Source organism: Melanostigma gelatinosum, assembly GCF_949748355.1.
Source record: "Melanostigma gelatinosum genome assembly, chromosome: 13".
In the NCBI taxonomy this organism is placed as follows: domain Eukaryota; kingdom Metazoa; phylum Chordata; class Actinopteri; order Perciformes; family Zoarcidae; genus Melanostigma; species Melanostigma gelatinosum.
Genome location: NC_136646.1, coordinates 17,669,083 through 17,696,367, shown reverse-complemented (window position 1 = coordinate 17,696,367; position 27,285 = coordinate 17,669,083). Strand labels below are relative to the sequence as shown.

The 27,285-nt window shown below is 46.6% G+C and overlaps 1 protein-coding gene across 3 annotated transcripts in view; it reads right to left on the bottom strand.

Moving 5' to 3' along the window:
* Positions 1–27,285, bottom strand: part of cep112 (centrosomal protein 112) — an 80,805-nt gene that overhangs the window by 13,992 nt on the left and 39,528 nt on the right. For 2 of the 3 annotated variants that reach the window (XM_079281915.1, XM_079281914.1), the window contains exons 19-22: positions 25,569–25,751; positions 18,730–18,960; positions 9,665–9,727; positions 5,539–5,688 (exon numbers count right to left, since the gene is read on the bottom strand). In XM_079281915.1, the coding sequence (XP_079138041.1) occupies positions 5,539–5,688; positions 9,665–9,727; positions 18,730–18,960; positions 25,569–25,751 (627 nt within the window). The remainder of the gene's footprint in view (positions 1–5,538; positions 5,689–9,664; positions 9,728–18,729; positions 18,961–25,568; positions 25,752–27,285) is intronic. The other variant, XM_079281916.1, reaches the window with a different exon arrangement.

Here is a 27,285-nt window from a genome sequence, read left to right as displayed (position 1 = left end):
TTTAATTTAATTCCATGTCCCGACTACAGGATCTGCTGGACAGATTTCTTAGCAGAAGCTCTTACGCAGTGAAACCCTTTGCATAAATCACAGCGTCACTAGAAACGAGGTGCCACCGCAGTAATGGCGGCCACTTCAGCCGACAGCCCGGACTCATCTATACTCGGGCTTCTTGAAAACGGGGAAGAACGAGACATTACGCCGCCGTGGTTTCTTTGTACTTCGCATTCGGCCTGTGGTTTAATGAGTCATTTCCGTTTGTTGTCCGAGAATGGAGCATGGTCTCTGTGAGCTGTTCTACTTCCCACGTTCCCTAGTTGCATCCTGGAATGTTATCTCTCTCTCTTACTCCTACTTCCACCTCGTCTGATACGCGGATCAAACGCTGCCGGGAATCTGCCCACAGCCGGAGAAGTCATCAATCAGCCAACACCAGGCACACATGTAGAGTTTTACACTCGCACCAACATGACAGGCCGAACAAAGATCTATCTGAAGGTTAAAAAAAGAGGTGTTTGATTCTCAGTGACACGAGAAGTAATCGTCTTCCTCAAAACAGGGAGTAACTCGATGTCATGTTAACACTGGAAACAATTGTTAATACACCTTTAAAGCTACTTTGAGGAACATATGATTTTGCGTTGACCATTTCCTCACAGTAACTTTTAGTAAAATAAAATGAAAGTAGTAAATGAACCCCCCCCCCCCCCCACACACACACACACACACTGGAAAAAAGAAAGTGGCTGGATGACAGGTGGCTTAAACTTCAGTAAACAAATGCACAGTTCAAGGTTGACATGAAGAATATGGACATGTGTTGAAGGACATGGACAGACACACGAACAGAGAAGACCAAACACACACACACACACACACACACACACACACACACACACATTGAAGCAGCTCTTTGCCTCTGCAACAGAGGGTATCCAGCACACCTGTTCTTGATCCACTGCTGCCATTCCTTCCCACAGGCAAAGTCATCCTTTCAAGCCCCTCAGAAACTAATGCATATATAACTACTGTTCTACAGACAAACTGCAGCTGCTGCAACTAGCCCCCTTCAATGTGTGCATGTGTGTGTGTGTGTGTGTGTGTGTGTGTGTGTGTGTGTGTGTGTGTGTGTGTGTGTGTGTGTGTGTGTGCTGGAGCCTTATCCCCCATTACTGGTATGCATTCACAAAAGCAAAAACAACTACATCACATGGAATAAAAATTTGAGAGAGAAATGTACACCGCACACTGTCAAGTGTGCAAAGAATGGTGCACCTCATATATATTCACTCTCATCGACAAACGGAGTGAGACGATGGTCACTGTTGCATTATGTAATGTGTCTGCTGTCACTTCACCAGAGGACACTACAACAGGACCTTCTCTTTGACTCGCACGAGAAGTTACTGCTGGATCAAAGTGTGTATTCCTGTGTGTGTGTGTGTGTTAGAGAATGCAACACGATTGAAAGATGTCGACACAAAGGCACTAACTCAAAGCTGTGTTTGTGAGCAAGTTCGAGGCAGAGAGAGACACAGATAAAGACTCAGTGAGGAGAGAATGGGAAAAAAAGATATTATATGTGAGCCCATGTATAAGAATGAGACATAAACACAAAGTTATGTGTGTGTGTGTGTGTGTGCGCGCGTGCGGGCATAGCACAATTCAACAGGCAGCAAGACAGGAAGCACTGCTGTGGGGAGAAGGAACAGCGGTGCTGATCAAAGCCCAGGCGGGTGACACTATGGGCGGAGTGCCATTGTTTATTCACCAGCCACCTCTCCCTTTTGGCAGGGCGAGGTGAGCATGTGTGCTTGTGTGTGTGTGGAGACAGACAGAAAGAGTTCGAAGACACAGAGTTGGAAAAATAAGGTGAGAGAGAGAGAGAGAGAGAGACAGAGAGAAGAGAGAGCGACAGAGAGAGAGAGAGAGCGAGAGACAGACAGAGAGAGAGAGAGAGAGAGAGAGAGACAGAGAGAGAGAGAGAGAGACATGGCCTGTGTGTGTGTGTGTGTGTACCTTTCTCTTGGCAGGCTAATGTGGGCTGGAGTTCTTTCAGATTGCAGCTGCACATTTCAGGCGCGCACACACACACACACACACACACACACACACACACACACACACACACACACACACACACACACACACACACACACACACACACACACACACACAGGCAAAAACACTGGCTGTGCACACATCATGTACTCAAGTAATCCCAATAACCTCACTATTAAACTTCACATTCACCTCAACCCTCCCCCCTCGTCTCATCAAAGTTAAGAAAACCCATCCACAATGGGGAGACACATTACCAAGACACCACATGTAGGGAAACAAGATGACACCAGGAAGTGAATAATCCTCTCACCCAAACGCCTGGCTGTGTCCCAATGAGCTGCGCTGGCTTCCTCCATGTTGGTTCCCATTCCCCTTACCTGGTATGAATAGACTGGACAGATGAAAGCAAACACAATGCTTTCATCTCGCTTTCACCTTCCACAGTCCTCTGACACCCGGCCTGGTTCCAAACTGCCCACTCCTGCCTTGCTCATTATGAGATAATTGGTAAGCTAAATACAACGACTCCATATGAGGGATCAGTCACGAGTGACACAGGCAGAAGGTGAGGGGAAACATTGGAAGGGCAATTTACATAACAGGTTCTCTTTCCTTATTATCCAAACGTGCGACACTGCAACTTCCTGTTCCTGTGTTTATGTCTGGTCCTCTGACGTCTGGTCGATATCTCACAACCCTTCAATCTATGTACGAAGCAGGAAACCACAACATTGAGCTAAAAGTGGCTAAAACCTGCAGAGCTGGGTTCAACAGTGCAAGAAGCTCTTTCACCGAAAAAAAAGAGTAATTTATTTCAAAGTTATTATGTATAAAAGAATGTCTAATTGAGCTTGAACTGAATTGAGCTTCACATCAGAGAGCAAAGCTACTTGGTGCCCGACAGTGTGTTTGTTGGCATCACGCGAACCAGCCTGTGCACTTCACGTCTGCAAGAGCTTGCAAAACTTTGATATTTAGTCCATGTCCAATTAAAAGTGAGGACACACACACACACACACACACACACACACACACACACACACACACACACACACACACACACACACACACACACACACACACACACACACAGCACTAAAATACTCCTAAACGTCACTTGTATAAAAAAACCCAAGATAATGAGCATACTTAACTGTACTACCGTTGTTCTAAAAAAAGTTGTTTTACAAGATGCAAAGGTCTGTGCAGTTTACGCCCACTTGTAAGAAGTCACAAGTACAGTAGAGCCACAGAGGGAGCTAAATTTAAGTGAGAAACGACAGAACGGGGCTTGCGAGGGTGGAAAAAATAAAAGGGACATCTGATCCGGTGCAGCGTGCATTCAGAACTGTTTTGGGATTATGTTTGGGAAGTTCAAATGCGCGGCTAACTTTGATGTTATTTTCTTCCCCTCCCATTGTCTGCAGCCCCTCGCTCTCTTCATAATCCGAGCCCTTTGAAGTGAGCTGCATGGAAACAATGTCAGCAGGCGACACACTCCCTCGATGGCCCACTGACAGCTCTCCGCCATTTCTTTCTTTCTTCTCTCTCACCCTCTCTTTTTGTTCTCTTGTCCTTCTGTTTGCTGTCTCAACCCTCACACTTCCTCCATCCTTTTGTTGGTTCTCCCTCTCTCCTCCCCGTCTTTGGGGCCTTTCTCCTCTCCCTCTTCTTTCAAAGTTCACAACAACTATTTATTCTATTTCTGTCTCTTTTTCTGCTGTTTGACCAATCTTACCTTCCCCTCATGTCTGGCTCTCAATAAGCAACTCAACCATTAAATGGGGGTCTCGTTGGTGGGTGGGGGATCGTAATAATGAGGACACCGATAATGGAAACAGGAAGCCTTTGTCTGCTCCCGACACAGATGCCGAGGCCTGTGCCCGACACAAGTTTACGCAGCACTTAGATGCTTCTGATTTATATATTTATTTTCTTTGATAATAAGATCATAAGCATTATTCATATTATTCACATTATTTGACTGCAAATCAGCCGCATGTTATGATGACTCATGTTAGATGAAGCCCCAGCTGACTGGTGCAACAGTTTTAACAGCTTTTGACCTATTCGTCTGTGAAAACACCGCGATGACCGCTCATCTGCTTGATCTTAAACACAGCAATGGGATCGCTCCCCTGAACAGATTTCACGATCCAGGAGAGGAGATCTAAAGGGAGGCTCACAGATCGGCCTTGTTGCTACACGAGGCAGCTGCAAACCGCAAAAACAGACACGGTTGTGTTTGGGAACGAGTCCTGATGCTGATCCCAGACACAACAACTCTGTATTTAGTGAGCCACACCCAATCAACTGCCACCGTGTCCCAGCTGGGGCACGAGGCAGAATAAAAGATCCCGCGAGTCTAAAAAGAGAACTCTGCATGGACGAGGATGAAGAGCAGGGGGGAAAAAAATCGACATTTTAAAAAGTGTTGCGTAAGAGAGCAGTGTTTTGTAGCTTACTGCAGTGTATTTAAATACCTTTAGCATGTTAAACGACTGACAGATTGTACTTGCATAGTGTCTCAATGACACATTCTTCCTCTCATACCGAAATTTGATCAACTAATATTACACGTGGAGTTGAATTAGGACAGGTTTCAAAGAATAAACACAAGAGAGGAATACAAAAGTTGAATGCTGGGGAAAAAAAAAGAGGAGTTCAAACTGTGAAAGAGAATGGCAGCAATGATATAGAGAGGCTCCGACTGAAGAAGTGGGGTGCAGCAGACACATTTAAAAGCTCCAGACAGACAAAGAGCACACAAGCCACTTAAAGACATGCTGGAGTTTGCAGCGAGCCATAAAAATGACAGAGCGCATGCATACAAACTCTGGCCGTGTTTTAACAAAAGAAAAGCAACCCGTGTCTACTCCGTAAAAGTCAAATCCAGACAAGGCTTTGTTGAGGATGTAGTTTATGGACCCCCCCGCCCCCCTCTCTCTCTCTCGTGTAAAGGTTGGCCTCTGCAGATGAACACTTCAGAGACCACTGACACAGGACAGCGAGCACATAAGACTGCTCAGAGATCAAGGAGAAAGGGAGATAAGAGGAACTGATGAAAGGGCAGACATCTTGGAGATTGACCAAAGCTCGTGCAGATTCTGCCGCTGGTGCAGTTTTTAATCCCCTCCATTATAGTGGCGTTGGTGTGTTTATATGTACAGAAAAAATGCCTTTTTTTGTCTTTATTGAACACATAAAAGTGTAGAAGTGGCGACATAAGAGTGGGGGGACGTGGTGGTTACCATTCAGCTACTGAGGCGTTCTATCCTGAAAGTCTTCTACCCTTAGGGGTGGTCGATATTTCGGGTTTAGTGCCTCTGCTGTAATGAACCGTGGCAAACTCTGAGAATGCAGTAATATTGCTCTGGACTCCACAACTACTGAGAGCCATTTGGTTTCTCAGCGTGGAAGAAATGCTTAAAGTGTGATGAAGTGCGATTCGTCTCCTAAGTGGCCGCCACCGACCTTGTTGGTCCGGTCTGCGTGTTGAGTCGTCGTCCTCCTCTCCTCGTCCCAAAGAACATTGCACTGCTTCAACTGCTTCTCCGTGGCCTGCTGCAGACGAACAGCCTCCTCCTTTGAGTCACATACAGACGTCTGTAGCTCCGCAATGAGCTACAGGTGAGAAGAGGAGAGACAGGAATAAAACAAAAAAACAATGAATGTTTGATTTGAATTCTTAAATGTGTCACAGATTGACAGGAAATAAGCAGCTGGACAGCTGACCGCACAAAGTTTCACCCACTGGTCAGTGCGGACATTTGCTCCTGGGAACGTTGTTCCTCTCCATAGATTCAGTCTGTGGGGACCTGGCTTGGAACCAGAGGGTTGCCAGTTCAAGTCCCTGCATGGACCAAGTAAGGAGTTTGGACTCTTTGAGCAAGGCACTGTTAGTGCATGTGTGTTTATATTTAACAATGTGTGATAAACAAAAGGGAACTGGACGGCAATAACGATCACCTTGACACACTGCTTTTTCTCAGACTCTCATGACTCGTGTCTTTTTTGAGACGAGACAGAGAGAAAGAGAGAGAGAAGAGGAAAAACAACTTCCTTTTTTTAAGGCGCGCAGTGACTTTGTGTTGGTGAACTTGCGGTGCACACCAAGATGAAAAGGAACTGCCTCGGCTTTGAAATCCTCCAGTCAAAATTAACATTCTATTTAAGCCACTGTCAGGGAAAGGCAGAGGAAAGATGAGAGAAAGTGAAAGAGAGGGAGAGAAAGGGAAAGAGAGGGAGAGAAAGGGAGGGAGAGAGAGGTGGTGGTGGGGGCAGTGCTGCTGCTTGCTTTGGGCTAGACAGATACTTGTTTACCGTGTTCAAACTCTGGAGGACCAGCCCTGCTGGAATCTGCACTTTGTGTGAGAGTATGGGAGTTAAGAGTGGTGCGGGTCGACCACAGATAGAGAGAGAGGGGGGAGAGAGAGAGAGAGAGAAAACGAGAAAGAGAAAGGGCGCGAGAGAGAGAGAGAGAGAGAGAGAGAGAGAGAGAGAAAGAGAAAGGGAGCGAGAGAGAGAGAGAGAGAGAGATGAGAGGGAGATTAGGCTTATTTTGTCAGTGGGAAAGCCACATGAAAGTAACAAATGACACATGATTATGGGAACATCATTTCTGGGCGTAATAATTATTGTACAGTATGGGTTCCATGCATTTCAGCCCCCGGCGGTGGCGGTACTCTGAACTAGTGAACTGCGCTGTCTGTCTTGTTATTCCTGTACACAAACACACCGCAGCACCTTCTTTCTGTCTGATAGCCAGCCAGGCCTTTTCAAGTCTGTAATTGGTCTGGTGAGACTTGTCTTTTTCCCCAAAGCCGACTGGCATCTCTGGTTGGGGCTAAAGGCAGGCTTACCTCTCCATGAACTAGAGGTAAATAAAACAATAAATAAAATAAAAATAATGAGAAATAAAATAAAAACAATTGTAAAGTTATTTTTCCTTTTTTAAAACACATTTTTAATTGATTAATGAATAGCAGATTGATTGATAAAATCATAGTCACAGCCTTCGATCACGTATTGTCGGCCATAAACAAGGTAACATGATTGTATAGTGTGCTCACAGACACAGCTATGAACTTTTACTTAAACAGGTTTTTTTAGGCCACTTTGGAGCAACAAGTTGCGAACGCAACACTGACATGACAACTTGTACAGTTGGAGCAACATTACAATTCATTTAGTCTAAGAATCCCTCCTCAACTATAGCTTTGTTGTGGTCTCCGACATCCCCTGAGGGGAATATCTGGCTCCTTAGCCGCTTCGTGCTGCACTATGTTCACCAGCTGCTTTGGTCACTTTGTCTGTCTGCTGTTTGGTTTGAGGCCGGTGGCTTTTTTGACTGAAAACGACACTGATGACAGCGGCGAGAGTGAACCATAAGAGTGAATTTGCAGGCTGTAAAAACCAAAACAAGGCGCTGATGAAGAGTAAAACTCCCCGTGAAGGAGGAGGCGAGCTGTGGAGTGATGACTCTCTGTGGCTTCATCCCTGCGCTGGAATAAACACTGCAACAGATCCGATGTGGTTCATACATGAGGTCACATGTGAACGGTTCGTGGGACTTGACAAACCAGCGTTGTGCTGGAATAAATGAGGCACATTTGCATACGGAGCGAACCTCCACCTCTTTCTTCCACAACGAGATACACTTCTCACGCACTGTGCCTCCCGTGGCAAATTCCCTTCCACCTCCCCCCGACTCCCACGACGAGACGGCCAGGGATGAAGTAATGATCTCCCAGCAGCACCACAGCTACCACCCACTGTAGCCTGATCATTAAGTGGGCGGGGGGGGGGGGGAAGAGAGCACAGCCCTGTTCAGTTCACAGGTCACCCAGGAGGACCACTCACAGCCAGACGCTTAACACACGGGATTGGAGAGACACTAATTAGGAGTCTGTGTACATACTGTACGTGTACGTGTGTGTGTGTGTGTGAATGATACAGAGAATAAGGGACAGAAGCAAAGCCGGAACCTGCAAGAGGAAGGGATGCGCGCGTGCACGTGAACATATGCCCGTACGCGGTGCATCTCCGGCCCCTTCAGGATAATGTATGGCGCGGTATGCTTTTAATTGGGTTATTAGCCATGCAGTTGAGCTCAAGAGCGATGCCCCCTGTCAGACACCGAGGGGTTAACAACTGGGGTTAGCCTTTCAGGTTCAAAGGCCTCTTGTTTACATTTGACTGAGTTGCCCCAAGGGGTAGTCAACACCCCCCCCCCCCCCCCCGCACGCATATTAATGTGTTTGCACAAAAAAAACAACACACCTTCAGCATAACCCTGTGTAGAGCAACACGCTTCAGCGAAGGTGTTGAGAGACTTCTCTTTTATGTCAGAGAGAGAGTGTTGTTTGTTGAACCAGAGGATTAAATCACTTGTTGCTGCGTCTGCAGCGGCGTCCCGGCACCCGCCGCCGAAGCGGGCAAACACGGCTGAACTTTCGCACAGCATCCGACTCCGTTTGAAGTGGAGGCATTGTGTAACCTAATAAGCTACCGGTTTCTCACAACATCTGCTTGTCAACCCCGCTTTCAACTCTGCGCCCCTGCTGCCAGCCAGCCCAAAATGGGGGGGGGGGAGGAGAAGAAAGAAAGAAAAACAACCCCCCCCCCCCATCTTGAATCTCCTCTTCGGGTAACGAGGTGCAATTACGGCCAAATGATTGTGATATCCTACCCTGCTACAGAATCAAGAAGAAAACCCTTTTCTTTTGTAATGTAAACACTACTTAGGGTGTTTTGGATCTTTTAAACCCGGCGAGGTAAAAGCTGCCTGAACCTTCGGAGACATTTCGCTGAATGACGGCGTGTCTTGCATGGGAAGTTATATTCCTGGTTGGAAAGAGGAGAATGACCTCAGGCTTAAAATGGGCTCAGTCTGAGGAGACGGGCGGTAATGTTAAACATAAGGCCGTCCGTAGGAAGAGACGGAGTAAAGAGGTATCAGAGGCCCGGGAGAGAGGATGGAGGGGAAGAGGATACTGGTGCAAGTGAACAGACGGGAGGCAAATGTAGCAATGAACAGACTGACAGTGGTAAGTCTAATATTTACACTCCTTCTAGCTCTCTAGTGATCCCTTTCACATCACATGTAGGTACTCGATTCACTGTTACACAAACTCATTGATTAGTGCAACATCTGTACCATCGAAGCAGCCAACACATCAGGTATGAGACCCGACAACTTGTCCTGGCTTCATAAAATTCAGTTGGGAGCTGCAAAGGAGATCTTTTTCACCTCTAACACGTCTAGACACATAAAAGACAGAACAGGAGCAGTAGAGACACACAGCAGAGCTTTGGATATTCTGCGTGCAACACTATCTCCTGTGTTTTATGTGTCGATGTATTCATCCGAGCTCGGCACAAACCTCATGCCGGATATGGGACGTGTGTGTGTGCACTTGTGCATATCTGGGCACAGGGTGGCTTGCCGTGTGTTTAATAGCGCTTGTGTGTGTGTGTGTGTTTTCATATGTGCTTCCTCACCTCTCCCATCAGTGCATTTGTCCAATCTTTCAAGCAGTTCAGTGGAAAAAAAAGAGGAATATAAAATGAAAGAGGGGTAGAAGAGAAAACTGATTACCTGGGCAGACTTGGCGAGCTTCTGACTGTACTCTTTCTCAATCTGCTTCAACCTGCTGCTGGTCTGCAACAAGAAGGGAGAGGGGGAGTGTGAGAAAGAGATATGCAGACAGACCGATAGACACACAAAGAGAGAGAGAGTTGTGAAATTGAATCTTCTGTTAGGACGTACTCTCTCTCTCTCTCTCTCTCTCTCTCTCTCTCTCAGACACACACACACTCATGTTCACCTCTGCCTCTTGGCAGTGTGTGCTCGCGGCGAAGGCCTGTGGCTCCCTTTGGCACCGGGCCAGTCCCAACGCTCATGTGTGCCAGCAGGTAGTGACGGGCACGGTGCACAGCGGGCAACCACTCCCCTTTGATCCCCTGCCAACAATTCATCACTTAACAAGAAGGGGGGCAGGCGGGGGAATTAAAACGTTGCTGCCAATTAGCTAGGGAGGAAAAAAAAGAAGAAGAAGAAGAAGAGATGATCGGGAGAGGCTGGGAGACACAACACGGCGGAGACAGAATAGCAGTGAATGAAGACTGCTGTTAGGAGTTGATTGAGCGGCGCTCGTCTCTTTGTTTATCGGCGGTTTCTCTGTGGGAAGCTCGCCAGCTGGAAGCAAAGACTGCGAGTGTCTAATACGAGACCTGCCTCCGTTCAGCCGGCTGTGTTGTGATGCCAGAGTTTCAGTGAGAGGCTGAACAGCGGAGCGAGGTAATTAGGTGTGAAGTGACGGAATTCGATGGGGATGCCAATGGCTGCCTGTTCGTGCGGTGACAAGGTCTATACAGGCACAGTAGAGAGACCAAGGCCCGAGTTAATGGCGGATGTAGTCGGTCATTATTTGAAAGGCAGGCAAGTCGTGGAGCGACTTAAACTCTGAAAACCTGCTCTCTATACCCCAGTAAGCATTTTGCCATTGATTCTTGCCATTGAATTGAATTCTTGACAACTTCCTGTTCAACAAACATAGAAATACAAAAACACCAGCCACGCAGAAATTCATTTAGAAAGTTTAAAAAAAAGCAGTAAACCTGATTCATACATAAAAAACACACACGCACCGCTTGACTCTCTCGTCCTGACAGCCACTGACAGACGGACAGCGCTCTAACCAACACGTTTCGTTGAACGCACCCCTCGCTGCCATCAACACCTGAGCTGCGTTTGGACACTTCCTGACAAACAGCTCTGAGCGGACACACCTGTCACCACGGAAACGCAGAGCCGTCACCAAGGATACCGGGCCTGTCTTCCTGCGCCAGGACTCTGTGAGTGGCAGTTTGCTCGTCCCTCGGGGGGCCCGACAGCAGCTGATGAGAGACGTGGGGGGGAGACAAAGAAGGGTGTAGAAAAGGAAAGAGAAAGAACTGTGTTTGGGGCGCAAATGGAGTCCGTCCACATTTGTTTCTTCTGTTTTACGGCTGACACATTCATTGTCTCCCTTTAATGCTGCTCCATCTTGACTACAGCCTCGTTGAAGAGCCACTGTGGTAGTTAGTATTCGATTTATTTTAACCACAACTCTCAAGCAGCCAACATTTGCTTGAAAAACATCGACACAAACACCAAAGAAATACGATTTCTTTAAAGACGATGAGAAAGGACGAGACTTTAAACGCGTCTCAGTGGAGAAAATGTCGACATCAAAGTCATACATCAGCATCATCTTTGTAATTGTCTGTGATGTAATGAGGTGCGTGTGTGACTCTCTGTACTGTATACGACACGTGTTAGAGTATTCATGGGAACATATGGCCATATTGACGTGCTCAGATGTTTCATAAAAACATAAAGAGCTCGCTACTAGCCTATTCTTTTTACCTCCAGTCACTCGGGGGGATTTAGCAGGAAGCATCATACAACATCATACATTATACAGCTAAAGCATCTAAACACACGTTCAAAATGTCTGGAAATAGATGAAGATATGGATAGTACATGCAAGAGAAATAACCCAATAGGACTGTGACAAATACTAAGGGAAAATCAGAGCTAAATTAAAAGCCATATGTGTGTGTGTGTAAGCACTTTCAAAGAGACTACCTGTGCCCTGCCAAAGGCATTTTTGTGCTGAAGGCACTTTGAGGCTGTATCAGGCTCTTCAATCGCCTCTTAATCCTAGCTGTGTGGAGTGCGGCTGCTTTGAAGTGTGTGTGTGTGTGTGTGTTTGTGCATGTGTAAGGGTACTTGTGTGTGCGTTAAAGAGAGTGGAAGTGGATCTGATGGCAAGGCATGCACCGCTTACCAGATCTTAATTAATAATCTGCAGTGGGAACCAGGCAACACACACACACACATGGACACATACTGACATATGCACACTGAAGAAAGGACTGATGGGAGAGGCAGAATACGGGCGACAACTTTCTCTCTCTCTCTCACACACACACACACACACACACACACACACACACACACACACACACACACACACACACACACACACACACACACACACACACACACACACACACACACACACACACACACACACACACACACACACACACTTAAAGGTATAGACACAAGCTACACTTATTCAAACAGACAATGGACAATTTTGCAACCAGAAGTGACACGAGAGAGAGAAGTACAACTGAACCAAAAGGTAACAATTATCTTTCAAAAAATGAAGACACTGTTTAACGGGGTTAAAGTTGTAAGAGGGAAAACACGAACAACGCCCAGACTGGATAACGCCGTGGTAGCGAACTGTCAATCACAAGGTAGCCCCGCCCTTAAGCATATCCCGCTTTATGGTCTATTTTACTCGAAATGGGGCCATCACTAAAGGAACATCATGCTGCATTGAAAAATAACTGAAACTAGTGATTGAGTCCATAAACTCATGTTCACAATGTTTACTGAGGTAGTAAAGCAAGTGAGAAGTCGGGTCATTTTCTCATAGACTTCCATACAATCGGACCCATTTTTACAACGAGAGCAGTCGCCCCCTGCTGGCTGTTATAAACATTCAGGCACTTCTGCATTGGCTTCACTTTTCACACCTGGAGGTTTCCGCCTGGCCAACACATGATAACTTTTGTGTGCGTTAAAGTCAGCGTGTCTGTTTTCCAGGACTTTCAGAATGTGTTCAGTGCATTCTATAGTCCCGGGCAGGATATCGCCTCCAGATGGCATCTTTCCTCCGATATGTTTCCAATCATCTCTCACTATATAAAACTGACACAAGCCTGACGTCACCCCGCACACATAGAAAGGACACAACGTGACGACCGATTAACAGGCGATCATGTAAAGGACAGGGGTGTTGTTAAAGAGACGGCGAGTCACAAAACATGCTCTTTCAATGGTTGTTGGTGGATTCAGTCTGCAGACAACTCGTCGCATTTTGCACACTCGAGAAGTGATTTGTGTAATGTGATTTCAAAAGGAATCTTTCATTTTAAGTGGCAGCAGTATTTGTAAGCGTTCAAAAACGATCCTCTGTTCACTCTTGCGTGTCTCTCGCAACAATTTGAGTTCAATCTGCCAGCGAGGGAGAGCTGGGAGATGTTATTCGCTCGTTTGTCTGTAATCATCGCCGTCTTGCTGTGCTGTTGCCTGTGTATCTGTGTGTGAGACACAGAGAGCTGGTGCTGTAATGACAAGAGACTTTATTTCCATTTCACAGTTTGCCATCACCGGCTGTTAGGAGTGATTCTCTTCATCCCCGCTGCCTCACTGTCATGTGCCGCATCTCACACACACACACACACACACACACACACACACACACACACACACACACACAGTACAGAAATAATCCATCACACACGAGCAAGGCATTCACAGATAAACATACGTCAGACACGCAGCACACTGAATGTTCAGCGATAACTCACTCAGCCAGTTCTCGGTATCGGAACACCAATTACATCCATTACCATCAGCGCGAGTGGGCTCAACATCGCACCCGCAGGAGAAGGTCGGGAAGAGAAGCTACTTTGAGGCGGCGAAGAGTCGCCTGTAGAATCACAGATCGTCATCGGTCCTCTTCGTTTCTTTAAAACCACAGAAAGTCTTTCATTCATACTTTCTGTGTACAGATTACAGGCAAAGGTAACGTATGATGACTGTGAAGAGGAGATGGAACTGTGATAAAACTCCGTCTTTCTGCACAGATAGAGCTCACTTCCGTGTCTATTTATGCCTCCATCCCTACTTTGATGAATAAGTCTGCCTGATGTTTCAGATGTGGGATGAATCAGAGTTGAATTAGGAAACTGAACCCAAAAAAACAGAGCCCCAATATCATGGTGTCCCACTTAAAACTCCACTTCAAACCAAAGTGTAATCTATAGCGTGCAACAAGATGGGAGCCGCCTGACGCCATGTTTTAATGCGATTGAGAAAGTGTGTCGCTTCCCTCCCTCCTCTTGGATGACTTCAAAAAGTGAGCAAGTGAACTGTGTGATTTTTTTTGGGACGGCAAAGCCTTTACTTTGACTCTTTCATCTGCTGGGTGACTCACTCTCTCTCTCCCCGCCGCCGGGCCCGATGGTGCACTGAGGAAACGAGGAGCTCTGATAGGCCTGCGCACACGCACACAAACAAACAACTTATGTTCATACACCAATGCTTTAATGTGTGTTTGTGGAGCAGCTATGATGTAAACATATACCAAACCGCAGACACATAGAGCCAATAATCGGAATGCATCTTTCTCCCGTAAAATCAGATCCCTCGCTCTGCCTCCCCCGTCTCTTTGTCTCCCGTTTAGTCCCGTTAGTGTGAGGTGAATGCAGACCCTCTTTGATCATCCCTCAGTCTACGTCGCTCTTCTCCTCGCCCTAATCCGTGACAGACGGAATAATGTGATTTGGTGTCTCTCCAAAATGGCAGAGAACCAACCTAATAAGTCAGCAGCGACGGTGGGCAAGAGAGAGAGAGAGAGAGAGGCAAGATGCGTCTACGACGACAACAATGACAACAACCTCGTACCACCATCTTCTGGCTGAGAGAGAGAACGGTACGCTCACCAGGGCTGAGAGCACAAAGGACCAAAGCTACAAGAATGGAGTCATATGGATGGTGTACTTGAACAATGTATTAAATCCCTGGTTTAACTTTTACATTTTGAGTTTAATGTTAAGACTTCTCTGTCATTTGAGGAGGACATACAGTCTCAAGAGATACTTTCGAGATACTACTTAAGAGCAGCGATCCAGACAAACTAGATCCACAGAAACAAGAGGCACAGAGCGACCGAGACTGGCGCTGTGCTCGGTGAACATTTGGGAAAATCCGGAGAGTGCATGTTTTGCACTAAAGAACATCTTGGGTGGTCTGTTCGCGAATGCACAGCTCTAAATATGGACGTGAATGCAACGTTGAAGACACATTAAGATCCAATCAGTCATAGCGCATTTAGAGACGGTTCGGTCCAATCGTGTGAAGGCAGATGGATCTCCGGCCACATGAAAAGATTGCCGAGTCAGCTTTGTGCACAGAACAAACAAACAACAGTTATAAACAGATGATTTTTTTCCCTTTGCCAAAGAACTTAAATGAGGGCTGCAGTCTGTGCCCGTGCTGAGGTACCGAACAGTTTCTCACAGATGAAATCTAAATTTGAGTTTGAAGTCAAAGATCTGCTCACAAATGATCACCGTAGATATATTATCCACCACGACTGAATCCAGATGCAAACGGAACATCTGGATCCAAAACCTGATATAGGAGAAGGCCAGCGATGCTCACCAAACAACAGCCAGCAAGCTGATCTCATCAAAACACACATTTGATCAGATTTCTTGGCGGGGAACTAGTAGCTTTGAAGTAAAACAAAGCACATTAACAGAGTGTATTCGATTTTGTTGTTCATTTCTGCAGCCAAATGATACGAAAAGAGCATCGGCGCCAACAGACTCACTGGCTGTCGAACAAGCAGAGTAATCTGAAAGATACACAAAAGAAAGCTCCGGCACCAGCTAGGGGACTTGTACCGACTACTACACTGAGTAAGACAACTTTTCGAGGAAGAACCTCTCAAGTTTTTGGATGTCTATACACTGTCTCCTTGAAGCAAAGTGAATGAGGAAAAAAAGAGAGTAATTGCAAAACAAGAGGCCTTCCTGCCTCAGCTTTCTAATCCTCCACCTGTTCGTGTGTGCGTGTGAGGGAAAGAGCGAGCCCTTTGGTGTCACATGGGACATGGCCAGAGCGACGCTGGTGCTGTGACACAGGGAGCTCGGAATTGGCTACTGCATGCCAAAACAGCTGCTTTCTCATTGGCTGATGTTTGCCTCCAGGTGGTTTTGTCACACTATGTTAGTGTTTGATGAAATGCCCCGTCCCTTTGATCTGAAGTGAAAGTAGGGATGCATTTTACACACACGCAAACACACACACACACAATCATACACCCCGGCCCACACAAACATATCAGCCAAAATTTGCACATCTAATCTCTCCACAAGCAGTTGAAAAAGCTCTCCAGACTGAGAGAAAATATGAAAAGTTCCAGACGTTATTCATCCGCTATCAAACCTGAGGCCTCTTGAACTTTTGTCTCACGGTATCTCAGATCTCTAGTATTGACAAGCAGGGAGGGAGTACGATACAGCTGTGTGAGCTGAAGAGGGCCAACACAAAGACCTTTTCTCCTTTAACCAAACCGTAAGCTCATACGAGTACTGCCTATCGGGCACTGATTACAAACATGACCTGTGTTTTGTATGCCAGGCATCATACAGAGGAGAGGAGAGAGTGTGTGTGTGTGTGTGTGTGTGTGTGCACAAATGTACGTGTGCTACGAAACAGTATTCCCTCACTCCCTCAAAGCTCAACGATGATTTCTGGTAACTAAAAACTAAAAAGTCCTGATGTTCTGTGCCACAACTTGAAGGCACGGAGGGGGGGGGGGGACGTGGACGTGGGGGAAGACAGGGAAAGATGGACGGGTGGAGGAAGAAGAAAAAAGGTGAGATAAGGAGGTGGTGTGTAGGCGAGCGGCAGGATCCGTGCCCACCGTAGCCCAGAGATGAAGCGTCTTTATCAGGCACACAGGCAGCTTCACAGGCCCCTCAGTGGAGAACGGAGATTGGGAGGTCTGGGGTTGTGTGCGTTCAGTCTCATCCATGAACCCCCCCCCCCCCCCCCCGACACACACACACACCTTCTGCTCAGCCTACCTCCATCACTTTTCCCTCTCTGCTCCTTTCCTTTTTTGGTGCAGCTCAAATGTATGGAACTATCTGAACGTCTGATCTCCTCTGATATTCTGTTTCTCATTATTTCATTCAAACAGCTTCGACTGTCTACTCCCAAAACACATCCCATCCCCCCTGTGTCCCTCTCTCCCTCTCTGTCTCTCCCTTAAACGCACGCGTCTTTGATGGGAATCCATTCATGGATTTAATGGATTTCTCCGGCCCCTTTTTTCCAGGATCTGGGAGATGTGTTGAAAAAGAAATAAATAAAAGGGAGGAAAAGCTGGCCGGCCCAGGCTCTGCTTCCAAGAGTATGGTGGACTGCAGAGGACAGCATTTCTGTCTGCATCAAAAGAATGAGAAATTTTCAACTGACAGAAAAAGGGCGAACGAGTCAATATGGATCTGAGAGCTGGCTGACTTCAATCCAACGGGGAAAAAAAACTGGCGCTACGAAACTTTTTCATTAAAAGTGAAACCAGCACATTGCTTATAGTGTTATCAGTCGGAGTTCAACATTCAGCATCACTGCTTTGAATCCACTCCCCAAAAAAAAAGGGAAGAGAGGGAAGAGAGATGACTTACAGGGAGCCAAAAAGATAAATAACTTTTAGCTGCAAAACAGCTTTCACATATCCAAAAAGGAAAAAGAAAAAAAAAAAAAGCGGGACCGATAGGGATTTCTTCAAATGAGGATTAGCCTGTAATAAGAACACTCTTTCCCTCGGATCTCACTCCCTTCAGTACCCCTGGTTCTGTGTGCCATGTGGAGCCAAAATGGCCGACTGGGTGCTTTGGAGGTCCCTGCATTCCGGGGCTAATGCTGCGCAGCTGGGATGGTGTCTAATGAAAAATGCTCTCTTTGATGGGACCTGCTGAGGGATTAGGTTCTGATCAACCACCTTAGGTCAGCTTCCTGCTAGACCAGAACAAGATTACGGGTGATTTCCCAGCCGTGGGTCCAGTTTCTGTCGTGGCGAGGAGGAACGAATATGAGACAGATTGAGGAGCAAGAAAGAGAGGAAAGCTCAGAAGTTCTTAATTGAAGTACTTCCTGGTTCACTAAGATAGCAAAGCAACCTTCTGTTCAAGGATCCAGGATGCACAGTAATAGTAATATGCTGGGTTCAAGGTGGTGTTCGCAATGAGACTATGGGTGCAGCTGAGAGGACACGCGCACAGGTTGAACCCCAGCTTTGATGTGCAAACATTAAGAATCTGTCCGACTGACAGACACATGAGGCAGACCGCAGCAGACCTTCGCTACAGCGGTGAACCCGAGCAAGCCTTCCTTCCCCCGGAGGCGGCGGCGGCGGCGGCTCGGCAGGCAGAGCGGGTCGTGGCATTTCGGATCCCCCGGCTCCTTCTGTCCACACGTCTGTCAAGACAAGGAACTCACCTGGCAAGGTGGCTTGTTGTCGTCGGCGTGGGAGAAAGGGTGAATGAGAGGGGTTGTAAAAAGCCTGAAATAGGATAAAAGCTCCATACGACCACTCTCAGCCCTACTCACACAGACACCTTCTGTTCTCACTGTCCACACTGATGAAAAAGAACAGCTTGATAAAGACAACATTGTTCACATGTCCTCCGACAAACATCTGACTGAGAAGGAGACATACAGAGAGACAGTGGGAGTTCCAAAGGAAAACAAATAAATAGAACAAAACACCATCTGGACCCCGCCTCTAGAGTTAATAGAACCTCTCCACCTCTGCCCTTTCTTCCTTAATTCAGTATTTATTGGCCATTTTAGACATCCTCCTTTCTATTCTAGTTTCTGCAAGCGAACAAATGAAGGTGTCATTTTTCATGGAACCTTTGTTCAAATGGGCATTCGTCCACACAGGCACCAGAAAGTGACGTAACGTGATTTATGCAGCATCCTATTGGAAACTCGTCTCCCTCCTTCCCTCCACCCACCTTCTCTTGAGCAGCGTCCTTCTCCTGCTGGTGGCTTTCCTCCAGGTCTCCGCGGATGCGCTCCATGTCAGAGCGCAGCCGGTCCACGGACGCCTCTCTGTCCAGGAACGCCACTCGTCTCTCTTCCTCCCGGAGTAACGCCATCTCAGCCAACTGTTGCTTGTGCTGCGCGTGGGCTCCTCGGAGGCCATCGCGGTGACCGGACAGCTGGGCCTCCAAATCGGAAATCGTCTGGAAAGAGACGGGTAGAGTAAGAATTTTCGGGAAGCGATGTGAACCAATGTCCTGCAGATATCATGTGGCTCTGAGATGCTCTTCGGTTTAGATTTCATATTCCCGCTGAGAGAAGACACTTCGATGTATCGTAAGATGTAGGCTACCGTGGTCTTTTTGGCTGAAGTGAACCGTACTTAAGATCTATTTTTGTTTATCATGTATCCCTCCAGATGGATTGATGTCGAAATATGTTCATGTAATGTACCAAAGAAGACAATTTATTCAAACATCCACCCATATTCTTTCCTCATGCATTTCTGGCACTGACGCTCTCTGACAAGTATGTGAGGGGTCAAGAGAAACACAAGTATAATCTGTGTCCTGTGGGGTGAAAATAAAGAAACAAAGATATCCACGTGTGAGGGAGTTCCTGTAAAGTTTTGCAACCATGCTTACATCTCCTGTTTCCCTCTGCGTGTTTGTGTAGGGGCTGCAGCGAGGGCGTGACCCCTCTTTTGACCCCTCTTGTTTGAACTTCTCAGCCTCGACTTTACCCCCGATGAGCCGTTTTAATCGTGCTGCCAGTGAGCGGCAACATTACACAGTATGAATGCTAATAAGCCCAACCCCAGAGCCCCAGAAACACCAGAAATAAGAACCGGTCTTTGACACATGCAATGAACTTACATCTCAAAAGTTTGGAAAAAGCCCAAAAGGAAGAAGATAAGCTTGTTGTTTTGACAAAACTGCATCACTTAGCTGCTATTATTAAGACCTCAAAAAGTGAAAGAAGTCCCCCCCCCCTACCTATATTGCACATATCCCCCAAGCTATCGCACATCCTCATTACTCTCCGTGGTTTATTTCTTACTTGGGTTCGCACCCTGTGCTCTGCCCCCCCCCCCCCCACCTCAAAAAGCCTGGGCATCCAAGGACAACGCCACGTTAAGGAAATCAGACAGGAAGTGCCTGAAGTCTTTTTTAGCGGGCACTGGGGAGAATCAAAGAGACTTCAAAGGAGTGTCACAAAAACAGGCAGATGCTGTGGCTCCGTGTGTGCCAGCGTTGGAGAGAGTATGACACAGCCAGATCCACTCGTGCACACACAGCCACACATGGTCGAGCTGCCACACACACACACACACACACACACACACACACACACACACACACACACACACACACACACACACACACACACACACACACACACACACACACACACACACACACACACACACACACACACACACACACACACACACACACGTACAGTGGCATGCAGCACATTCAGAGAGAATATGAGGCAAAAGCAAAACAAACACGTGCAATCCTCGGCTCCGCTTGTGCCTTCAAGGGCAAGCAGCAATAGGATCTGAGCCCTGGAGAATCTTTAATGTATAATTCTCTCTTTAACAAATGTGGGTGATCTGCCTTCCAAAACTCTTTTAATAAATTAGAGCATAATCTCAGAAGAGAGGCACTGGCAATGACACTTCAGAGGTCAAAAGAGCGAGTCTCCTTTGTAAGAATGTGAGCACAGCAGCCACATCCAAGAGAAACACGTGTCAGCGAGCTTTGTGACGAAGCGGCTCTCTGCGACAATAGGAGCGTCACATGAAATATAACGGGTCAAATGGTGGCAGTTCAAAGGACTGGGGAGAACAACAGAGCGCTAGATAACGGACTTTCTCTGTTTCAATCGAGAGGAAAAATGACACAAAGTCAAATGTAGAAGAGACGCCATGAGACTTCATCCTCTACTGTAGATCTTTATCGCTAGAATATATTGTGAGAAACAGAAGTTTAAAAACACCAGAAATAGCTCCACGGCGCTTGTTGCACAGACATTTAAGCCATGTGCCACTTTCCTTGTGTGTTTTTATAAAAGAAGGACCTCCTTTACCGCTCCAGAGTCCTTTCTGATCAAACAGATACTAAAGAGGGGAAACCGGTTCAATCTTTAACATTAGTCTTAATGTGCTAATTATTCTACCTTGTGGACGACCGTCAGACATTAATGTAATGACATAAGAGGAAAGTGATGTGTTTTCCCATCTTAAAAAAAAAGAGGCATTTCATGAACTTGCTATAACTATGAACAGGCTTTCTCACAGCAGATATTATGACTTGGCAAACACCGGCACAACTAATGACATTTATAATAGCTGTATTCCATCTTGGCATGCCAGGCCCGGGTATTGTGCACGTGTACTGACACGGCTCACAGGCGCACCTAAATGGAGCACAGCCATTCATCTTATTACAGCAGTTGCACATGTGCTATTCCTCAAATGCCTGCGAAGAGAAAGTAACGTTTGCATGAGCATGACAGGCGGGAAAACTTTTAGCTTAGACTTTGTTGACCTAAGCTATCAACCTAATTCATGTCTAGACTTTCTTTCTACTTTGAGAAGTTTTTAATACTATCATTTACCTTTTACTGACAGTTGGATGATACCACTCCCAGGTCTGTGCAGTAACTGTGGAGCTCAGTTTGTGCATGGATTAAACAAAAACAATATTCAACAAGTTGTCTAGTGAGCTTCAGAGGTGCTGGTCGGCATATTTTGGAGCTTTGGAGAAAGCCAGGATAGCCGTGTCTCCCTGCTTTCCAGTCTTTATGCTATGCTATGCTAAGCTAAGCTAATCACCTCCTGCATCTAGCGCCACAGTTAATGCACAGGTGTAGTGAGATCAGAGTGGTGTCTGCTCATCCAACTGCAACGCAAATAAGCATATTCCCCATCAATTATTCCTTTAAACACATTTTATTTCTTTATTATCTGTTCACAAAACATTTCCTTAACTGTTGTATTCATCTGGCCCTCATGCCGACACTATTGTGATTGTTTAAGTAAAGACTAAATATATATATATATATATATATACTAGGGGTGTAGCGGTTCACAAAATTCACGGTTGGGTTCGGTACGATACAGTGGAGCCACGGTTCGGTACGTTTCGGTACAGTAGAAAACTATAAATGCCAGAGAAATGTACTTGATTTTAAAATACATTTATTCATTACAACTAACATCATGAAGTTATTCTTTGACTTTGAACAATGATGGAACTATACCTGAGTGACCCATCTTCTGGGGTGTCTTCTTAGCAACACATAAGCATAAAAAACAAAAACTGCTCCTTAATGTGATGTAGTATTGTTACTTACATCTTGCTTACATCTTGTATTGTTACTTACATCTTGCAAAAGAGATTTTTAATCTCAATGGGACGACCTGGTTAAATACGCAACGTATTCGGTTCGTCATGCGTACCGAACCGTGAGCCTCGTACCGAACGGTTCAATACAAATACGCGTACCGTTACACCCCTAATATAAACATAGGTAAGAGTGTCGCAATGAATGTTTTACTGCCAGATAAATGTGGCTGAGGTCCAAGATGTGATGTATGCACACACTAAATGTCTTCATGGTTCGAGAGAGAACACGCCGTCACACTCTTCACAGAGCACCATGAGTCACTGACGACTTCGCCCATGATCAATCGTTCTGAATATTAAAAAAAAATCATGGGATGATGATGATGAAACAAATCAAAGAGTCACAAAGCCAGTGACAAACACAGCTCAGTGAGAGATCCGCTACTGGACGTCATTGAGCGACAAGACGGGATCCGCTTGACGATACGGGATCTCGGGGGACCGATCATTCGGTAAATGGCAAAACACAAGCGCCGGGACAATCGACGTGCACACCGGTTCTAGCCGTCTGCCTGGTTTGCTTCACCCGACTTCCTCTTAGCTCGGCTTAACTCAGTCTGTCATCACCCTCCTCATTCGACACGTCTCAATCACGTACTTGGGATTGAGACGCTTTGAAACATTGACTGCATCATTATTTAGTCCATCGTGGCCCAGACGCGCTCTCTCCAATGCCGTTTGAAGTCCAGATGGCAGCGCACGTTCCTTTAGAAAGATAAATAAGTATCCTGCAAAATAATACCTAGTTCTGAGGAGGAGCCGGTGGGAAAAATATGAATGATGGATATTTGCATTGAACAAACAATTCTGTTGTTTGCAACAACAAAAAAAACAAAAGCACGGCTTCAAATCAATTCAAACTGCCTGTCCTAGTTTGTTATATATTATTCAGCAAGCGAAACACAAAACAGAGTATTGTGGGGAAAAATAGCAAAATGTGTTTTTATCGTGTACTACAAGAAGCTTTACATTCTCCAAAATAGTTTCCAGAGAATATGAAATAAGTCCTGCGACTCAAGGATGCCTATTTTAAATATATTCATAACATTCGTAACGGTGGAGTATTTCATCACAAAGTGTGTGGTGGGGAGGCAAATAAAGAAAGGCCTCTACACCAGGACTGAGGCGTGTTAGAGAGAGTACCAGTGATGGATCCCTCATCCTCTTGGGGGGGGGGGGGGGGGGCATTGATCAGCTGACAGAGCAGCACAGAAGTGGCTGTCGGCAAACATGTTTAACCGGCAAGAAGACATTTCATCATCCTGGACAGACAGCCGAAAGCTTCCTTTCATTTTTTTTAGAACACGGTTTTACAAATACTTTTATTCTTTTCGGAGAACACGCGGGTCCACGAGGCTGGGAATGGAGAGTTAATCCCCTGAGTCGGTGGGATGCCAGCCACACAACAGGTCTCCAATCCAGCGGCTTAATTCTGATTCTTTCATTCGCAACGTGTAACATTTTAAAGCACAAACGGCAAAAGAAAAAAATAATTTTAAAGTGGGAATGTTGACGAACAGAAGCCCCATGTACACAGCAGATGGGTCATATAGCCGAAATAAGTCGTAGCGATTCCAGGAAGACTTGAGAGAAAGTGTGAGACGGACGTCGGCAGAAATAACGAGGCCTGGGTTCAATCGCCACAGCAGGCAGAAGAAGATATTGTCCATCTCACCCATGTGTTTTGGAAAAGGTCCTGCTTCCTCCCAGAAGCACAAGCGAAATGGAAGAAGAAATGAAGCCGTGCCATTCACTTTACAGGAATCGGAAAATGTTCTTTTTCAAAGCTCCATTCATATTTTCACAAACTTTCACAGCCCGGTGTGACGGTGTAGAGCGGCGGCCAGCGAGGAGCCACATTGCTATCGGTGTGACAGGGCCGAGTTCTTAACGGGTAAACAACTTTGGTAATGCAGAAGTTAGTAAGAAGTTTAGTAATAAGAGGCTTTGCTCAGTGCAAAAACAAACCCTCATCTTTAATACATATCTGCTGCCGCAGTGTCAGCTTCTTGTCACTTTAAGAGCACATCCATAGAACAGCGCTCACACAGGAAGTCAAACCAGCTCACATCGCCACCACTTTCAGAAAGCGCACAACCCCGTGCAAGGCCTGAGTGAAAATCTTGATTTAACATCTGACATTATGCAGGCGTCTTGTCTCCACTCACCATGCTGCGCGAGCAAAACAGGAACTGAGAATACGAGATGAGCACTGGGGGGGGGGAAGTCTGTTTCCCGTCACCTCCCGAGATCCTAAGATCTGTCAGACGACACGTCACTTTGACACGAGTAGGACAGCGCGTTATCGGCAGAAATGTCCTGTTGTGACGGCATTTCCAGAAACCCAAACAACACGCTAGCTGGTGTCAGGAGTGCTGTGAAATACATTCTCCAAGAATATTAAGACACGGGAACATTTGAGTTGGAATGAAAAGCTTTTTAAAGACGTTTTAGACTGCTGTGACACAAGCCAGCCAGTATAGCAGTATACTGGTATGGCTCGAGTAACAGAGCTGACGAACGAATGAAAGAATATTTTCACAATCGAGCGAGCAACAGGGGGTCGTTTTGAATCTTCGTGGGAGCATCCCACCAAAAAAAATAAACATTTAAGACAAAAAGATTACAACTTGGGGAGACTCTTAAGTTGTCAAATATTGCTGCATTTTACGAGAAGAAATAAGCTTTCACTTTAGATAGAGTGTTGGTCAACACCTCGTCAAGGAAAAAAGTGAATTGTTTTTATTCGCGGTAAACGTAATCGATCGTTAAAACTCCCCTTTGGTGCGAGAAGGTGTCAGGGACGTCCATGGATATAGATCCAAAATGTCCAAAACGGTCACTGTGGCCGTCAACGCTGAAATAAGAGAATACCGCACAGCGGACAACAACAAGAGAAATTCGACCCCGGCTAACAAAAGAACAGAACAGATTTCTTCTCCTTCATCTGGCTACCTGTGGTTTCTGGATCTCAAGTCCGTACACTTCTATCACGAAACCCTGCGGCGGAAAATTCTTTTTTTTTTAAAAAGCAAATCATTAGGACAAAGGTGGAAATTGGGTCTGCGTGATTTTTTTTTTGTTTTGTTTATTGCATTTTTAAAACTTTTTTTATGCGCAATGTTGGATTTTGCCCAAATAAAATGTAATTTTATTCAAATAGCAACATCTAAAAATCTTCCGTACGCTTGCACCAGATACAAAGCTACCGAATCGACCAAATATCTGTGTTGCTTCAAGTTAAAAAAGAAAAAGAAAAAGTGTCTTAACCCGCTGTGCTTTTGAAACGACAGGAAACCGTCAATGGGCAAAATACAAAACGGTTGTCCACGGGAGAGCGGTGGGTCAGCATGTATGTGTGTGTGTGCAAACGTGGATCAGTGGAGACCCCCTACCTGGGCATCGCGCTTCCTCCACTCCTGGGTGTGCTGTTGGTGCTGCTGCAGGGCTGCCCTGGCCTGCCTCTCCAGGCTGCTCACCTCCCACTGGCGCTCCTGGACCAGGCTGTCCTGTTCCGCGCTGTGCTGCTGCTGTAGCCGCGTCCTCTCCTGCTCGAGCTGCACGCGCTGCTCAGCCATCTGATTGGACAAGCGGGCAAAAGAGAGACTTCATCAGCCAACACACACTCAGAGCAATATCCTGTCGTCATGACAACTTGTCCATCCACCGATCCATTCATCTTTTTCTTCGTCCGATTCTTTAAAAAACAAACCCGATGCCCTCCACCTAGAACACCCGGCCAATTTGGGGCGAAAAAAATCCAGAAAAGTTTCTCCGATTCCTCACGTTGTCAGACGTGAAGTGATGTGTTTACACCCGCCCTCCCGCCGTCTCACGCCAATTGTACAGACCAGCCCTCAATGTCCCACTCCTCTCTCTTCAAATCTGTCCCCCCTCGCCCTATTCTGCCCTCGGCATATAAAAGAGCAGCTAGTTTGGGCTCCGCATGCGAGCTGGTAGGGGTTAGCCATCTGGCAGCAGCAACTACCCAATGCCCCCATGCTATGCGCATGACAGCATGCGAAAATCGGCTTAGGCGATGAATATGATGATCATTATAAACCCAAATCGGGCCAAAAAAAGAAACTGGAGCGAGACAGGCAAGGATAGCCAAAAACTTTGAGGAGAACCCAGAAGACGCTGAAAGGTTCTTCTAGGCTGCTATCGTGAGGATATATGAAGTATAGCAAGGAGCTGTATGCACCAGTCAACAAGAAGACTTCAGTCTCACTGGTGTTACAACCAGCTACACACAATACAGTCGAGGGAAAGACAACACTTCTCAATGGGACACAAAGCCCCAATTTCTCAGGGCTTAATCGTCCTGGCAGCTGAAGCGAGTGTGTGTTCCAGCACGACAGTGAGCGGAGAGTCACCTGCTGAGAGGTGAGCCTTGGCAGCAGAGCTCCTAGCACCGAGCGCCCCCCCCCCCCCCCCCCCCCCAAGCCTTTCCCAGGCTCTGTTCCCTTCCCACTCCCCCATGGCGGGAGGAAGGGGGGGACCAGTGACCCCCACACCATCCCGCCGTGCAGTCCCAGCCGGAGTCTTGAAAGGACAGCAGGCGGCCTGGGGCCCATTCGCTTCCCTGCTTTGAAGCTAATCCCCCGCACATTGTGCTTGACGGCATCCTACCTGGCCTGCCAGAGGAGCGGAGATCCTCGGGCCTCTGTGCCCCGGTGCCTGCTACACCCACGGCCCTATCTTCGGGACGTTGCGCGCTATTCAGAGCAGGTGACGAATGAGCGGCTATCTACAGGAGGACCGGATCCCGTCCCCAGCACTGAGAGGAAGGCCACAATAGACGCTTCAATTTGGGCAGTCAAGAATTCACCCCTCAGGTTTGGACAGAGCTTTGCCCTCTGAAAAGAGCAACGGGAAAAGTGTATCTCTGCGGCTGAGTTAAGGGCATTAAAGAGACACACACACACCCTCACAATACCTCACACATTCCCATTTTCTCCAGTTCGTAGTAGAACACTACAGAGCTCCATGAAACAAACACTATGAAGGATGTGGGCAACATCTTCCACGTGCTGCCACTGGCGATGCTGATGCCGTCTACGGTCCACTCCACTGACTTCCACAATAGACGAGATCCACAGCCAGAACACG